The following is an 18714-nucleotide window of genomic DNA, read 5'->3' as shown; positions in this document are numbered from 1 at the left end:
AAAAAAGAATAAAAAATAGGGTGGGGGGGTCTAGCTTGGAGATCAACTGCCTCTTGGTTCTATCCCCAGACCCACAAAAACAGAAAAGTTAAAATAATTATATGGTTAAAATAATGTTTTGTAAATATTAAGTTAAAGTATATAGTTAAGATTCATCTTACCTGTTTTTATCCCCCAGCCCTATTTTATTTTTTATTTGAAAATGGGGTCTTGAGCCAGGCAGAGTAGGCTTATAATTCTAGTATTTGGAAGGCTGATACAGGAAAATCATAGGTATCTGGCCAGCCTCAGCTACTTAGTGAGGTCCTCCGCAACTTAGTTGGGCCCTGTTTCAAAATAAAAGAATAAAAAATAGGACTGAGGGTGTAGTTTGGAGGTAGAATAACCCTGGGTTCAATCCCCAGTACTGGGGAAAAAAAAAAAAATAGGGCTGGGAGCTGGGCATGGTGGCACATGCTTGTAATCCTAGTACTTGGGAGGCTGAGACAGGAGAATCACAGTTCGTGGCCAGCCTTAGCTATTTAGTGAGGCCCTTGGCAACTTGGTGAGACCCTGTTTCAAAATAAAGAATAATAAATAAGGCTAGGGGTGTACCCTAGAGGTAGAATTCCCCTGGGTTCCATTCCCAGTACCGAAAACAAAAACAAAAACAAAAACAAAAAACAAATATAGGGCTGGGGGTGTACCTCGTAGCTCAGAGGTAGAATACTCCTGGGTTCAATACCCAGTAGCACCACATACAAAAAAAAAAAAAAAAGCAATTTAGGTCTTACTAAATTGCTGAAAGCCTCACCAAGTTGCTGAGACTGACTTCAAAACTGTGGTCCTTCTGTCTCAGCCTCCCAAATACTGGGATTATAGGCATATTCCACCAGGCCCAAGGAGGATTTTACCTCTGAGCTACACTCCTAACTCTATTTTGTTTTTTATTTATTTATGTATTTATGTATGTATGTATTTATTTATTTATTGTGGTACTGGGGGTGGAACCCAGGGGCTTTCTACCTCCGGGCTATACTCCCAGACCTATTTCATATTTTTTATTTGGAAACAGGGTCTCACTAAGTTGCTGAGAGCCTCACTTAGTAGCCGAGGCTGGCTTTGAACCTGTGCGATCCTCCTGTCTCAGCCTCCCAAGCGCAGGGATTACAAGCGTGCGCCACCACACCTGGTTTGTTTTTTATTTTAAAACAGGGTCTTGCTACATTGCTGAGAATCTCTCTACCGGCTGAGGCTGTCCTTGAACTTGAAATCCTCCTGTTTTAGACTCCCAAGTACTGGATTATAGGCCTGCACTACTATGCCCAGCTCTTTCTACTTTTTTTTTTTTTGGTATTTAGGATTGGACCCAGAGGCTTCTATCTCTGAGGCAAATACCCCATCCCCTTTTTACTTATTATTTTGAAACAGGGTCTAAGTTGCCGAGAGCCTCGCTAAATTGCTAAGGCGAGCCTCAAACCTATTATTTTACTATCTCAGCCTCCCAAGTACTGGAAGACTTCTTTCTACTTTTTTAATGTGGTTACTAGAAGTGTGTGTGTGTGTGTGTGTGTGTGTGTGTGTGTGTGTGTGTGTGATGCTGGTGATACAACCCAAGGCTTCACACATGCTAGACAAGTGCTCTACCACTGAGCTACATTCCCAGTCCTAGAAATTTTTTTTTTTTTTGGTGTGGTACTGGGGGTGGAACCCAGGGGCTTTTCTACCTCTGGGCTATATTCCTAGACCATTTTTATACTTTATTTGGAAGCTGTCTAAGTTGCTGAGAGCCTCACTAAGTAGCTGAGGCTGATTTTGAACCCGTGCGATCCTCCTGTCTCAGCCTCCCAAGTGCTGAGATTACAAGCGTGCGCCACCACGCCCGGCTAAAAAATTTTAATTACATATGGCTCACACTGTGTTTCTATTCAACAGTGGGGCTCTAGAACTCCTCCAACAGAACACCAAAGACAAGGAACTTGGTATTTTTTGACGTATTTGCAACCCATTGTCCACCAGCAAGGAACCCTTTGTTACATAAGAACAGTGGAAGAATGAGCTTTCTCACCAGGGAGAGACCCTCCCTCAGGGTTCTGAGCCGGAAGACTCTGAACCCCAGGGACAGGCGTGACTTCTCCTGGCCTCCCAGAAGTTGGCAGAGTGGCTGGGATCAAGACCGACTCCTCAGCCTGACTCAGCCACTCGTGTACCACCCAGCAGTGCCTTCTGGGCTGTGAAATCAGCACTTTTACTGCCACCAGAGGACGCCTGGAAAGACACAGGTTGGAGTGTGGGGTCCACGACTTCCAGGAGGCAGGATCCTCTAGGAGGGTTTTCTGTTGGAGGCAAACCTGGAGCCACAGCTGGACACCGCTGGAACCTACTGGGGTGGAGGAGCGCCCGGAAGTGCCTCGGGCCACATTACTTGGAAGGGCGGCTCTTGTTGTAGATGAGAAAGTCTGAGATGTCGTGCCACACGTTGCTGTCCTCATAGAGGTAGGTCATGGAGGACTGCAGTGAGGGCTGCAGGGTCGGCCGGTGATACTCAAAGAGCCACAGCACAATCCCCCACAGTACCGCGGTGTACAGAGGGAACGGGTCCCACCTGAACTCGGGGATGTAGCCCTTCTCCACACCCAGGCGGCACAGGGCAAAGAGGACGCGCGATGTCAGGTACATGTTGATCTGTAGGAAGGGATGATGGGCAATTACTAGTCGACATGGCCACTGGGCCCCTCCTCTCACCCAGGTCCTCACACTCGGGCAACTGCTCTGCACTGGTTAGTGCTTTTCAAAGCTGACGTGCGAGATGATTTGAAGTGATATAAAGTGGACACTTAATATTTCTCCTGGTCTTTTGTGTATTATATTTAATTAGATTTTTTTTTTGTACTGAGGATGGAACCCAGGGGCATTCTACCTCCGAGGTACACCCCCAGCCCTATTTTTGTTTTTTTAGTCTTTATTTTTGAAACAGGGTCTCACTGAGTTGCAAAGGGTCTCACTAAGTAGCTGGGGCTGCCTGTGAACCACGATTCTCCTGTCTCAGCCTCCCAAATGCTGGGATTACAAGCATGTGCCACCACGCCCAGCTCTTATTCTTTATTTTGAAACAGGTTCTCACTAAGTTGCCGAGGGCCTCACTAAGTACCTGAGGCTGGCTTCTAACCTATGATCCTTCTGTCTCAGCCCCCCAAGTACTGGGATTACAGGTATGTGCCACCACACCCAGCCCTTTTGAAACAGGTGGGTTTTTTGTTTGTTTTTTTTTCCCCAGTACTGGAGATGAAACCCAGGGCATTCTACCTCCAAGCTACACCCTCAGCCCTATTTTTTATTCTTTATTTTGAAACAGGGTCTCACTGAAATGCAAAGGACCTCACTAAGTAGCTGAAGCTGTCCATGAACCGAGATCCTCCTGTCTCAACCTCCCAAATGCTGGGATTATAAGCGTGCACCATCACACCCAAGTGAAACAGGGTTTTACTAAATTGTGGAGGGCTTCACTAAGTTACTGAGGCTGGCCATGAACCCTCAAGTACTAGGATTACAGGTATATGCCACCATGTTTGACTATGCCTGGCTTTAAATAATGTGTGTGTATTTATATGTTATTAGGGTTGAAACCAGAAGCATTCTAACTCTGAGCTATCCTCCACACATCTTTTTCTTTTATTTTTTTTTTTTTCTCAAAGTACTGGGGATTGAAATCAGAGCCATTCTACCTCTGAGATACAACCCAACCCTATTTTTATTTTTTTTATTTTGAAACAGAGTCTCACTAAGTTGCAAAGTGCTTCACTAAGTAGCTGAGGCTGGCTGTCAACCTGTGATCCTCCTGTCTCAGCCTCCAAAACACTGGGATTGCAAGCAGGTGTCACCATGCCCAGTTTATTTTTTTTTTAATTAAATTAAATTTACTTATTTATTCATTTTGGTGGTACTGGGGGTGGAACCCAGGGGCTTTTCTACCTCCGGGCTATACCCCCAGATCTATTTTATACTTTATTTGGAAACAAAGTCTCACTGAGTTGCTGAGAGCCTCACTACGTAGCTGAGGCTGGCTTTGAACCTATGAGATACTCGGGTCTCAGCCTCCCAAGTGCTGGGATTACAAGCCTGAACTACCACGCCTGGCTTATTTTCTGTTTTAAAACAGGATCTCATTGACTTTCTCAGAGTCTTTCTACCTTGCTGAGGCTGTCCTTGAACCTCCGATTTTTCTATACTTGTACAGTACTTTGAAGTACTGCTTTACAAATACTACAATAACAGGTGTGGGCTACCATACCTGGCTAAATAACTTTATATTTTCCTTTTTGTGGTACTGGGAAATTGAACACAGGGAGTATAGCTTAGAGGTCAAATGTCCCTGGGTTCAATCTCTAGTTCCACATAAACAAAAAATAATAATATATATTATTTTCTTTTGTGGGTCTGGGGATGAAACCCAGAGACATTTGACCTCCGAGCCACACTGCCTGCCCTACTTTATTCTTTATTTTGAAACAGGGTCTCACTAAGTTGCGGAGGGCCTCACTAAGTAGCTGAGGCTGTCTACGAACCACGATTCCCCGGTTTCAGCCTCCCGAATGCTGGGATTACAAGCGTGCGCCACCACGCCCGGCAATATTTTGTTTTGAAACAAGATCTCACTAGGTTGCTGAGTCTTGCTACTTACTTGGGCTGTCTTTGAACCTGTGATCTTCCTTTCTCAGACTCCTATGTACTAGGATTACAGCTGTGTGCCACCATGCCTGGTTTAAATAACATTTCTATACTTATTTATGTACGTACACATATATTTATTTATATATTTTTGCCGTACTGGGAATGGAACTCAGGGGCATTTTCTACCTCTGAGCCATATGTATTTATGTATTTATTTTTTAGTACTAGTGATTGAATCCAGGGGCCCTCTACCTCTGATTTATACCCCCAGTCCTATTTTACTTATTTTTTATTTTGAAAAAGGGTCTTACTAAATTGCAGACAGCCTCACTAAGTTTCTGAGGCTGGGCACAAACCTGTAATCTTCCTATCTCAGCCTCCCAGTTACTGGGATTACAAGTGTATGTCATCATGCCTGGCTTAAATAGCTGTGTGTGTGTGTGTGTGTGTGTGTGTGTGTGTGTGTGTGTGTGTGTACTGAGAATTAAACCCAGGGGCATTCTACCTCCAAGTTATACCCTCAGCCCTATTTTTTATTTTATTTTTATTTATTTATTTATTTTTTATGATACTAGGGGTGGAACCCAGGGGCTTTTCTACCTCCAGGCTATACTCCCAGACCTATTTTATACTTTATTTGGAAACAGGGTCTCACTAGGTTGCTGAGGGCCTCACTAAGTAGCTGAGGCTGGCTTTGAACCTGTGATCCTCCTGTCTCAGCCTCCCAAGGGCTGGGGTTACTAGCGTGCGCCACCATGCTCAGCTGCCCTATTTTATATTTTGAAACAGAGTCTCACTAGGTTGATGAGAGTCTCACTCTTTGCTGAGGCTGTCCTCAAACCTGTGTTTCTCCTGTCTCAGCCTCCCAAGTGTAAGAATTACAAATGTGAACCACATGCCTGGCTTAAATACCTTTTGTTTGTGTGTGTGTGTGTGTGTGTTACTGGGGATGGAATCCAGGGGCATTCTACCTCTGAGCTACACCCCCAGCCCTATTTTTTCTTCTTTATTTTGAAACAATGTCTCACTAAATTATGGAGGGCCTAAGTAGCTAAGGCTGGCTGTGAACCTGTGATCCTCCCGTCTCAGCCTCCCAAGTACTAGGATTACAAGCATGCACACCTACACCCAGCCTAAATACTTTTTTTGGTATGTGTGTGATACTGGGGTGGAACCCAGGGGTACTCTATCTCCAAACTACATCCCCAGCCATATATTTTTTTCTTTTTCTTCTTCTTTTATTTTTTTGTGGTACTGGGGGTGAAACCCAGGGGCTTTTCTACCTTCAGGCTATCCTCCCAGATCTATGTTATACTTTATTTGGAAACAGGGTCTCACTAAGTTGCTGAGAGCCTCACTAAGTAGCTGAGGCTGGCTTTGAACCTGCGCGATCCTCCTGTCTCAGCCTTCTAAGTGCTGGGATTACAAGCGTGCACCGCCATGCCTGGCTTTTATTCTTTATTTTGAAACAGGGTCTCACTGAGTTGCAAATGGCCTTGCTAAATAGCTGAGGCTGTCCATGAACTGTGATCCTCCTGTCTCAGCATCCTGAATGCTGGGATTACAGGCATGCACCACCACACCTGGTTTAAATACTTTTTTAAATGACAAACATTTAGAAATGAAGGACAAAGTAGTTGTCAGGGGTCAGGGAAAGAAGTGGTGGTGGAGAAAGATGGATGTGACCAGAACTCCTAGACTCTGGGTCTTAATAACCAGGGAAATTTCAAGAACAACATGACAGAGAAGACCTTTTCTCTTTCTTTCTTTCTTTCTTTCTTTCTTTCTTTCTTTCTTTCTTTCTTTCTTTCTTTCTTTCTGCAGTGCTGGGGAATGAAGCCAGATTCTTGAAAAAACTAAGCTCTACTACTAAGTGCTCTACCACTAAGCTGTATCCCTAGCCCTTTTAATTTTGAGACAAAATACCACTATGCTGCCCAGGCTGGCTTCGATCTTGCAACCCTCCTGGCCAGCCTCCGGAGTCACTGCATTTTAGGCACACCACCACCAAGTTTATTTTCCGACAACTTTATTCCAGGCTCATCCCCTCCCTTTTCACTTCAGAGTGAACTTGAAACTCTGCCCTAGAGCTGGGCATGGTGGTGCACACCTGTGACCCAGTACTTAGGACGCTGAGACAGGAGGGTCACAGGTTCAAGAACAGTCTCAGCAAGTAGTAAGACTCTCATCAATCTAGTGAGACACTGTCTGTCTCCAAATAAAAATAAAATAGGGCTGGAGATATAGCTCAGACATAGAATGCCTCTGGGTTCAATTTCCAATGTCCCCCACCCACACCCACACCTCTGCCCTAGACAGCAGCATAAATATTGACTTTGGTAACTAAGTCATTCCAACCAGCTGCTTGTTTATAGACAGGAAAACTAAAGGAAGAGGTTGTCTTCTTCAACTCTGAAATGGTTTGGATTTAGAGTGTCCCACTGGGCGTGCTGGTGCACCCTTGTAACCCCAGCCTTCGGGAGGCCGAGACTGGAGGACTGCCATTCGCAGCCAGCCTCAGCTACTTAGTGAGGCCCTTTGCAACTCAGTGAGATCCTGCTACAAAAAATATAAAGACTAGCCAGGCGTGGTGGCACACGCTTGTGATCCCAGCATTTGGGAGGCTGAGACAGGAGGATCGCAGTTTGCGGACAGCCTCAGCTACTTAGTGAGGCCCTCTGCAAATCAGTGAGATCCTGTTTCAAAAAAAATATAAAGACTATCCAGGCGTGGTGGCGCACGCTCGTAATCCCAGCGCTTGAGAGGCTGAGACAGGAGGATCGCACAGGTTCGAAGCCAGCCTCAGCTACTTAATGAACTGAGGCTCTCAGCAACTTAGTGAGACCCTGTTTTATTTTTTGTTTGTTTGTTTGTTTGTTTGTTTGTTTATTTGGTGGTACTTGGGTTCCTGGAAGCCCTTCTACCTCTGGGCTACACTCCCAGACCTATTTTATACTTTTTATTTGGAAACAGGGTCTCTTATGCCGCGCGGCTGGCTTCGAACCTGCGCGATCCTCCTGTCTCCGCCTCCCAAGCTCGGGGATTAAAAGCGTGCGCCACCACGCCCGACAAGAGACCCTGTTTTAAAATAAAGTATAAAAATATGTCTGGGAGTATAGCCCAGAGGTAAAAAAAACCCCTGGGTTCCACCCCCAGTACAACATGCCCCCCCCCAAAAAAAAATATAGAGAGAGATAGATAGATAGATAGATAGACAGACAGACAGACAGACAGGCTAGCTGGGCATGGTAGCCCACTCTTGTAATCCCAACATTCGGAAGGCTGAGACTGGAGGATCACAGTTCGTGGACAGCCTCAGCTACTTAGTGAGGACCTCCACAACATAGTGAGACCCTGTTTCAAAATAAAGAATTTAAAAAATAGGGCAGGGGGTGTAACTTGGAGGACGAATTCCCCTGGGTTCCATCCCTAGACCTGCAAAAATATAAAAATAAATAAACAAATAAATAAGGACTAAAAAATAGGACCGAAGGTGTAGCTCAAAGGTAGAATGCCCCTGGGTTCCAGCCCCAGTACTGCAAAAAAAAAAAAAAAAAAAAAAAAGGCGTTCCCCTAGCCTTCACAGAAACAAGGTGTCAGAGGCTGAGCTTGGTTGCTGAGGAAGCCCCTGGGGAATTATACATCCCCCAACTCTCCCCTACTCTCTGTTTCCGCCTCCAGGACGAGAGAACAGAACCTCGCACGTGCCCCCTCTGCTTCCCACCACCAACCTGAACTCCGAGAACTCAGTTTGACATGGACTAAACCTCTAACTCTCCAAAAACTGAGCAAATAAATCTTCCTTCTTTAAGTTTTAAAGTCAGTCACTGTGGACGGCAGCAGTGAGGATGTTGACAGAGACAAACCCCCAGCTAACTGGCCTACACACGCCTGCTCCTCAGCCCTTTACCTGGCTGTTGATACCATTGTTGTCTCCGAACACCAGGAAGCCCCCGATGAAGGCCGCCAGGAACGAGTGCGCCTGCAAGGTCCTGCCTTGCACTCGGGACTGCAGGGCACAGAGACCCTTATAGGCGAACACAAAGCAGGCCAGGTTCCGGGAGTGCGTGTAGGTGGCCTGCAGGATGGCTCGAAGCTTGTCCCGGAGGCTGCACAAACACAGGGAACCTGGCATGAGTGCCGGCCCAGCTGTCCAAGGGCCTGCACCCACTGGCCCTGGGAACTGAGCCAGGCGAGGAGCGGAAGGGCTGAAGCTCATTCAATCCGAGGCTGCTCCCTACACATTTGGGCCCTGACTCAGAGAGGCCAAAGGGGGGCATCCCACCCCCTCATCCTACTTGTTATGTTGCCCAGGCTGGCCTTCAACTTATGGTCCTCCCCTCTCTCTTTCCTCGCTCCAACTGTTCTGTTCCACAGCCTGCATCACTTGACACACACACTTTCCTTATTCATTCTGTTGACTTCTGCCACTGCCCGCTAGAAGGTAAGATCTAGAGGCAAGAAGCATTGTGGTTGTGTGCTGCTGTATCCCTAGCACCCAGGAAAGGTCTGGTGCACAGAAGATGCTCAGTAAGTTTTGGGTTTTTTTTTTTTGTTTTTTGTTTTTGGGTCTGGGGATGGAACCCAGAGGCATTCGACCTCCGAGCTACACCCTCTGCCCTATTTTTTTATTCTTTATTTTGAAACAGGGTCTCACTAAATTGCAGAGGGCATCACTAGGTAGTTGAGGCTGTCCACGAACTGTGATCCTCCAGTCTCAGCCTCCCAAATGCTGGGATTACAAGGGTGCGCCACCACGCCCGGCTCAGTAAGTATTTTCTGAGTAGATGAATGGGTCTTTTTTTTTTTTTAATGGTTCTGAGGGCAATAAACAAATAAATAAAACAGAAATATGAGAAGAAAAAATCTTGCAAGTTGGACTTGGCTGATAGGCTGCCAGATGTGATTCCTACAAACTCCAGGTGAGTGTATACATTTAATGGATAGATCACAAGTCGTCTTTTGAGGACGGAAGGGTTAGGGAGATCAGAGGAAAGTCAAGATGCCTGAGTGAGGGAGAGAGCAGAGACAAACAGCCTCCTAGAGGACATGATCCCCAGAGAACTGGAGTGAGTTGTCAGGAAGGACACAAACATAGGTGAAAGGCAAGGGCACCCTTGAAGCGAAAGCACAGATGAGCAGGAGGAAGCACAGAGGGTGTGCGGGAAAGGTGGGCTAGTTCTGTCTGCTGCGGGCACCCCAGGGTGGACATCACGGGGCACAGCACAGCTGAGGCTGGGCTACAGAAAGCCAGGCCTGGAAATTGGGCTTCTTAGGAGGACAGCTGGAGCCAGGGAATTTCCAAGCAGGGACATGGGATTGTAGCTGGACTTTGGGGGGTGTGGTGGGGGACAGGCTAGACCCAGCTAGGAAGTCCCCAGCAACCTTCCTAGCACCAAGGGTTGACTACATTATCTCCCAGTTTGATTGGTGTCCAGAGTAGGTATGTACCTGCCACTCCTGAAGAGAAAGGTCATGACCAGTGCATGAGGGGCACGGATTTTGACTCCATAGCTGTAGAAACAGAAGAAAACCATTACTTTGGCATTGCTGTATTATAGTTTCTTTCTGGGCTCTCCCTTGACCTCTTTGTCCCCTTTCCCCACCCTAATTCTGATACCACTTAGGGAGGGCTCTCCAGTTAGATATAGATTCAAATCCCAACTCTTCCTATGAGCTGGCTCTAGGCTTGTCATGTAGCATCTCTGAGCTTCGGTTTCCCCAACCCTGTAAAGAAATGCTACACCCCAGAGCACTGAGTTCCTGGAGACTGAACCCAGGAGTACTACCTCTGAGCTAAACCCAGGAGTACTACTCTGAGCTAAACCACGAGCCCTGTTATTTTTATTTTTTATGGTACTGGGGGTAGAACCCAGGGGCCTTCTAACCTCTGGGATATACTCCTAGACTTATATTTTACTTGGAAACAGGGTCTTACTAAGTTGCTGAGAGCCTAACTAAGCAGCTGAGGTTGGCTTCGAACCTGTGTGATCCTCATGTCTCAGCCTCCCAAGTACTCTCAGCCTCTCAAGTACTGGGATTATAAGTGTGTGCCACCATACCTGGCTTCTATTTTATTTTTTATTTGGAAACAGGGTCTTGCTAAGTTGCTGAGAGCCTCACTAAGTTGCTGAGGCTTCAAACCTGTGATCCTCCTGTCTCTGGAATTAAAAGCATATACCACCACACCCAGCCAATCCAATGTGTGTGTGTGTGTGTGTGTGTGTGTGTGTGTTACTAAGGTTTCAGCCGAGGGGCATTCTACCTTGAGCTACACCTCCAGCCCTATTTATTTATTTTTTTTTTTGGGGGGGGAGGGATAGAACCCAGGAGCATTCTACATTTTTTTTTTTTTTTTTGCGGGTCTTGAGATGTAACCCAGAGGCATTCGTGCTCCGAGCTTATTTTGTCTGTTTTTTTTTTTTTTTTTTTTTTTTTTTTGGTGGTACTGAGGTTTCTGGAAACCCTTCTACCTCTGGGCTACACTCCCAGACCTGTTAGACCTGTTTTTTACATTTTTTAAATTTGGAAACAGGATCTCCTAAGCCAGGGAGGCTGGCTTTGAACCTACGCGATCCTCCTGTCTCCACCTCCCAAGCTCGGAGATTACAAGCCTGCACCACCACGCCTGGCTATTCTTTATTTTGAAACAGGGTCTCACTAAGTTGCGGAAAGCCGAACTGCGATCTCAGCCTCCCGAATGCTGGGATTACAAGCCTGTGCCACTACCCCTGGCCATAGCCCTATTTTTTATTCTTTATTTTGAAACAGAGTCTCACTAAATTGCAAAGGACCTCACTAAGTAGCTGAGGTTGGCAATGAACTGGGACTCTCCCATCTTAGACTTCCAAATGCTGGGATTACAAGAATGCGCCACCATGCCCAGTTGCACTCTTTATTTTATTTTATTTTATTTTATTTTATTTTATTTTACTTTGCTGTACTGGGAATTGAACCCAGGGGCTTTCTACCTCCAAGCGACATCCCCAGCCCAATTTTTAAATTTTTTTTGGTACTAGGAATGGAACCCAGGGACATTTTACCTCCAAGCTACACCCCCAGCCCTATGTTTTATTCTTTATTTTGCAACAGGGTCTCACTGAGTTGCAGAGCGCCTCATTAAGTAGTAGCTGAGGCTGTCCTCGAACCGTGATCCTCTTGTCTCAGCCTCCCAAATGTTGGGATTACAAGCATGTGCCACCATGTCCAGCTCCAATTTTTTATTATTTTAAAACAGGGTCTCAATGAGTTGCAAACAGCCTCCCTAAATTGCTGAGGCTGCCCGCGAACCATGATCTTCCTGTCTCAGCCTCCCAAATGCTGGGATTACAAGCATGCACCACCATGCCCGGCATGAATTCTTTCTTTCTTTTTTTATTTTTTTGTGGGTCTGGGGATGGAACCCAGGGACATTCGACCTCCAAGCTACACCCTCTGCCCTATTTTTTATTCTTTATTTTGAAACAGGGTCTCACTGAGTTGCAAAGGTCCTCACTAAGTAGCTGAGGCTGTCTGCGAACCACAATCCTCCTTCTTCAGTCTCCCAAATGCTGGGATTACAAGCGTGCACTCTCATGCCTGGCTGGATTCTTTTTTTGTGTGTGTGTGTGGGTTTGGGGTTGGAACCCAGGGGCATTCGACCTCCAAGATACATCCCCTGCCCTATTTTTTATTCTTTATTTTGAAACAGGTCTCACTAAATTGCTGAGAGCCTCACTAAGTAGCTGAGGCTGTCCACAAACCACAATCCTCCAGTCTCAGCCTCCCAAATGCTGGGATTACAACTAGGATTACAAGCGTGCGCCACCATCCCGGCTTGCATTCTTTATTTTTGGAGCAGGGTCTCACTAATTTGTGGAGAATCTCACTTAGCAGCTGAGGCTGGCTGAGAACCTGCAATCTTTCTGTCTTAGCCTCCCAAGTACTGGGATTACCAGCACGCACCACCACGCCTGGCTCAGCAAACACTATTATAAAAAATTTTTATAAACTGGGTGTGTTGGCACACACTTATAATTCCAGCATTCGGGAGGCTGAGACAGGAGGATCACGGTTCGCGAACAGCCTCAGCTACTACTTAGTGAGGCCCTCTGCAACTTAGTGAGACCCTGTTTCAAAATAAAGAATGAAAAATAGGGCAGGGGGTGTAGCTCGGAGGTCGAATCCCCCTGGATTCCATTACTAGACCTGAAAAAAAAAAAAAAATTGGGCTGGGGATGTAGTTCGGAGCTAGAATGCCCCTGGGTTCCATTCCTAGTACCGAAAAAAAAAATTATTTTAGGTTGGGTGTGGTGCTACATGCCTGTAATCCCAGTTCCTGGGAGGCCAAGACAGAAAGATTGCAGGTTTAAAGCCAACCTCAGTAACTTGGTGAGGCTCTCAGCAATTTGGCACGACCATGTTTCCAAATAAAAAATAAAATAGGGTTGGGGGTATAACTTGGAGGAAGAATGCCCCTGGCTACAACCCCCAGCACCACCCAAAAAATTATTTTATTTTATTCATTTTTCAGTGTTTTTAAATTTTTTTATTTTTATGTGTATCATATTGAAAAAAGTATTTTAAAACAGGGTCTCACTAAGTTGATGGGGGCCTTGCTAAATTGCTCAGGCTGGCTGCAAACTAGTCTTAGCCTCCCAAGTACCAGAATTACAGGTGTGTGCCACCACGCCAGCAACTGGTTATAATTATGGTGGAAGGAAATGATGTGTGTAAAAGGCCGCCATCATCCCTGTTTAACTGACTTCATGGACTTGCTCTTTCAGCAATATCCTAATACACGATCATTTTATTGGGGGGGCGGGTCTGGAGGTTGGACCCAGGGGCATTTGACCTCTGTGCTACACCCCCTGCCCTTTTTTAAATTATTCTTTATTTTGAAACCGGGTCTCACCAAGTTGCAGAGTGCTTCACTAAGTAGCCAAGGCTGTCTGCGAACCATGATCCTCCGGTCTCAGTCTCCCGAATGCTGGGATTACAAGTGTGCGCCATCACGCCCGACTATCCCAGGATCATTTTTGTATTTATTTGTATCTTTAGTTACTTTTGAGCATGTATGTGGTGCTAGGGTATGAACTCAGGGCTTCATACATGCTAAGCAAGTACTTTACTACTAAGCTGCATCTCGGCACCAGAATATCTTTTTTAGGTGGCTGGGAGGATGTTATTGGGGACTGACCCTGGGGGGTATTCTACCTCTGAGGTATAATTCCAGCCCTATTTTATTATTTTATTTGGAAACAGGGTCTCACTAAATTGCAGATTGGCCTTACTAAGTTGCTGAGGCTGGCCGCGAACCTGCGATCCTCCTGTCTCAGCCTCTCAAGTACTGGTATTACAAGTGTGCGCCACCACGCAGAGGTTTATTTTGTATCTTGAAAACAGGGGCAGCCGGGTGTGGTGGCGCACGCTTGTAATCCCAGCATTTGGGAGACTGAGACTGGAGGATCGCGGTTCACGGACTGCCTCAGCTACTTAGTGAGGCCCTCTGCAAATCAGTGAGACCCGGTTTCATAATAAAGAATAAAAATAGGGCAGGAGGAGTAGCTTGGAGGTCGAATCCCCTTGGGTTCCACCCCCAGACCCGCAAAAACAAAACAAAACAAAACAAAACAAAACAAAACAGGGTCTCACTGTTACCAAGCACTGGCCTTGAACTTGCATTCCTCCTGTCTCAGCCTCTCAAGTACTGGATTGTTTGCTTTTTTTGGGGAGAGGGGGTGGTTGTGGGGATTGAACTCAGGGGCATTCTATCTCCGAGCTATACCCTCAGCCTTACTTTATTTTTTATTTTGAAACAATCTCACTAAATCGTGAAGGCTTGCCTCACTAAATTGTTGAGACTGGCCTTGAACCCAAGATCCTTCTGTCTCAGCCAAGTATAGGAATGAATATATATATATATATATATATATATATATATATATATATATATATATTACACTCCCCATCACTCCTGGCTACATAATTGCCTTATTAAACTTCAAATCTCTTCCTCCAACCTTTCTCTCACCATCTCATTTGAGCATCTGGGATTATGTGGACAAGACCATGTTCACTATAATTAAATGGGTAGTAGAAAGAAAATGGTAGTTGGTTCTATTTTCCTACCATGGTTTGCTGTGTGAACATAGATAAATTACTTAACTTCTCTGAGCCTCCCTTCCCCCATCAATAAAAGATATTCTCTATTTCACAGAATTGTTTCTGGCTGTTAAGGATGTAGCACGTAGGCCGGCATGGGGGCACACACCTATAATCCCAGTACAGGGATTGAGACAGGAGGACACCAGACCCCAGGACAGCCTCAGTAATTTAGAGAGACCCTGTTTCCAAATAAAAAATAAAATAGGGTAGGGGTTGTAGCTCAGAGGTAGAATGCCCCTGGGTTCAATCCTCAGTACAAAAAAAGAAAGAAAAAAAGAAAAGAAAGATGGAGTACATGGCCAGGCATGGTGGCACACGCTTGTAATCCCAGAATTTGGGAGGCAGAGACTGGAGAATCACGGTTCAGTACTTAGTGAGGTCCTTTGCAACTCAGTGAGACCCTTTTTCAAAATAAAGAATTAAAAATAGGGTCGGGAGTGTAGCTCAGAGGAGGTAGATTGTCCCTGGGTTCCATCCCCAGTACCGCAAAAAAAAAAAAAAAAAAAAAAAAAAGAAAGATGTAGTACGTGAAAAATTTCTTAGCTTATTTCTCATTCCAGCACTCGGGAGGCTGAGACAGGAGGATCACAGGTATGTGGCTGGCCTCAGCTACTGAGTGAGGCCCTCGGCAACTTAGTGAGACTCTGTTTCAAAATAAAGAATAAAGCCAGGCGTGGAGGCGCATGCTTGTAATCCCAGCATTTGGGAGGCTGAGACAGGAGGATTGGGGTTCAAGGACAGCCTCAGCCACTTAGTGAGGTCCTCTGCCACTTAGTGAGACCCTGTTTCCAAAAAAAAAAAAAAATAGGGCAGAAGATGTAGCTCAGAGGTCAAATGCTCCCGAGTTCCATCCCCAGACCCGCACACACAGAGAAAAAGAATAAAAAATAGGGCTGGGGGTTTAGTTCAGAGGTAGAATGCCCCTGGGTTCCATCCCCAGTACTGAAAAATATAAATAAATAAATAAATAAATAAATAAATAAAATGGGTGTAGCTCAGAAGTACAACGCCTCTGGGTTCAATCTCTAGTAACACACACACACACACACACACACACACACACACAGAACTTCATGAGGACAGAAATTTTTACTTATTTTGTTCTTTGGAGTCTACACAGAACCTGCTTCATCATAATAGACTCTCAATTATTTATTGAGTGAATGAATATATGCAAAATATGCCATTGTCCCCATTTTCCAGATAGGAAGACTGTGGCTCCGAGAGGTCTACTCATTGCTCATGGTCACATCACTTGGTCAGAGTTGGAGCCAGGATTCAAGCCCCCGGAGGCCCAAGCCTGAGGCCAAGTCTAGGCTTCCATAGGAACTCAGAGCCAGGTGGAAGCTGGTCTCTGCTAGCCTGGTTCATAGAATCTGGCCAAATCATATGAGCCACTTTTTGCTGCAACCAAGATGGGGTGACTCTGAGATAACATCAGTAGTCTTTTTGCCAAGATACTTACAGGACAGAGCAGGAGTGAACAGGAGTTGCACTGCCCAGTGTCAGCAGGCATTGCCCAATGGCATTGGCTTTGTACATCTCTCTGGACTCCAGCTCACTCTGTGGCCTCAGCGGGCCTTCCGCAGGCCCAACGCCTTTCTATTGGCAGCTTCCTTGACTTCATTGTCACCCCCAGGGTCCTCCAAGTGAGAACTTGGCAGTGGAGTCTTACAGAGGAGGGAAGCGGAATGTGAGCCCACACGCTGCTAAGTGGGGGAGCAGAAGCAGGAGGCGTCCACCTGCCTGCCACAGTCCGGAGTCCACTTTGATTCTGTGCAGACAGGGCTGCAAAAGCCAAGCAGGCCAAAGGGCCTACAGAGAGGCGGGGCGAACTGGACCCAAGTGATACGGGTGCTGGCCTGGGAAGCAGTCACACGGGAATGCCAGGCTGCAAGGCATGGGGGGCCCAGAGGCAGCCCCGTGAGCGCCCCGGCTCAGAGAGACCTAGGGGCACGCGAAGGCTGCCCGAGGGCTCAGGATGCAGCGGCGCCCGGCCTCGAACTCTCCCCTCTGGCCCCGGCCAGGCCGGCCCCTCATCCCCGGCCCGGCTCCTCCGCCCTACTCACACGACTCCGTTCCGGAAGCCTTTGACCACGGCCAGCGCGGCGTGGTAGCGGCGCTTGCGCAGCAGGGCGTTGACAGCCAGGAGCAGAGCTTGCAGCTGTGGCGGGGCGGCCATGGCGCGGGAGGCGCGCGGGTTGGAGCGACCCTGTGGGACTCGCACTGACACCCAGTGTTCCGGCTTCAGAGCTCGCAGCGCACTGAAAACGCAGCCCTGTCATTGCACCGATAGGCTGCATCTGCCGTCACTCAAACCAGGAGAGCCAATCACTGAGTTCATTCGTCTACGACGCCGCGCTCACGCTTCAGAATAGCTGTCTGATTGGAAGAAAAGGAGTTTGTAACCAATCGGATTTGTCCAATCGAGGCGTTTTCTTTAGGGGCGTGTTCGGCTCGTGTGGGCTTGGAAGGAGGCGGGTCACTCTGGGCTTGGAAAGAGGTTTGCTGGAAGAGTTGCCCTTCTTCTACTTTTATTTTTGTGGAACTGAGAATGGAACCCAGAGGCATTCTACCTCTGACCTACACCCCCAGCTCTATTTTTATTCTGCATTTTGAAACGGGCTCTCACTAAGTTGCGGAGGGCCTCACTAAGGAATCGAGGCTGGCCGCAAAGCTGCGCTTCTCCTGTCTCAGCCTCCCAAGTACTGGAGTTAGGAGCGTGCACCATCACGCCCGGCTTGGAGTTGTCCTTGGAGTTGGAATGGGTGACTTTAAGTAGTGACCCTGGGAGGCAGGGAGGGGTTACTAGGGATGGAACCCAGGGGCATCCTACCTCCGAGCTACAACTCTACCCCTATTTTTTATTCTTTATTTTGAAACCGGGTCTCACTGAGTTGCAGAGGGCCTCACTAAGTAGCTGAGGCTGTCCGCGAACCGCGATCCTCCGGTCTCATCCTCCCGAATGCCGGGGTTACAAGCGTGTGACACCATACCTGGCTTATTTTTAAACTTTGAAACAGGATCTTGTTAAGCTGCTGAGGGTCTCACTGTGTTGCTGCGGCTGGTCTCAAACTTGTGATGCTCGCAGCTTATCCTCCCAGGTACTGGGATCACAGGTGAGCACTATCATGCCTGGCTATTTATTGTATGAAGGATTGAACCCAAGGGCATTCTTCCTTTGAGCCACAATCCCAGCTCTTTATTTATTTATTTATTTATTTAGCGGGTTTGGGGATGGAACCCAGGGGCATTTGACCTCCGAGCTACACCCCCTGCCCTATTTTTTTATTCTTTATTTTGAAACCGGGTCTCACTGAGTTGCAGAGGGCCTCACTAAGTAGCTGAGGCTGTCGGCGAACCGTGATCCTCCTGTCTCAGCCTTCCGAATGCTGGGATTACAAGCGTGCGCCACCACGCCGGGCTCCAGCTATTTTATTTTGAAACAGAGCTAAACCAGCCTAAATTGCTAAAACTGGCTTTGAGTCTGCAATCCTACTGTCTCAGCCTCCCAAGTACTCGGATTACAGGTGTGTGCCTCAGGCCTGGCTGGGGACTATTATTTAAATATGACAAATTTGTAAATAAATCAAACAAAACTTGTAGAAATGTCATTCGGAGCATTAGTCACTAAGCCCTGACTCCTAGCCTAGCATCAGCAGAGGGTTGTTTGGAAACCATGAGGTGTGACAAGTTCTTCCTCGTGCTCTTTTGCTAAGCCTTTTCTCACACAGCAGGGTAAGTTTCTGCCCTCACCAGCCTCCCAGGTTGCTAAGGAAAGAGTTGCCACTATGGGAAAACTTATTACCTGGTGACCCTTCTCAATTTTACATAACTCTGAGTCCCTCAATGCAGGGCCTGTTTATTCACCTTTGCCCAGAGGAATAAAAGTTACTTAATGCGGATCTTTGGAGTACT

General features: G+C 46.8%; 1 protein-coding gene across 2 annotated transcripts; it reads right to left on the bottom strand.

Annotated features, from left to right (window-relative positions):
• Positions 1–2400: 2400 nt before the first annotated feature.
• PXMP4 (peroxisomal membrane protein 4) lies at positions 2401–16978 on the bottom strand (the record flags this gene model as incomplete). Of its 2 annotated transcripts, XM_080716350.1 has the most annotated exons (4): positions 2401–2664; positions 8561–8759; positions 10102–10164; positions 16866–16978. In XM_080716350.1, 4 exons carry the CDS (start codon positions 16976–16978, stop codon positions 2401–2403), a joined length of 639 nt encoding a protein of 212 aa, XP_080572476.1. The 2 variants fall into 2 exon arrangements, with proteins under 2 accessions (XP_080572476.1, XP_080572477.1); XM_080716351.1 differs by lacking the exon at positions 10102–10164.
• Positions 16979–18714: the final 1736 nt, after the last annotated feature.

This window comes from Muscardinus avellanarius (genome assembly GCF_963383645.1).
Source record: "Muscardinus avellanarius genome assembly, chromosome: 19".
Classification (NCBI taxonomy): Eukaryota; Metazoa; Chordata; class Mammalia; order Rodentia; family Gliridae; genus Muscardinus; species Muscardinus avellanarius.
The sequence above is the reverse complement of the archived record's forward strand: the minus strand, read 5'-3'. Positions and strand labels throughout refer to the sequence as shown.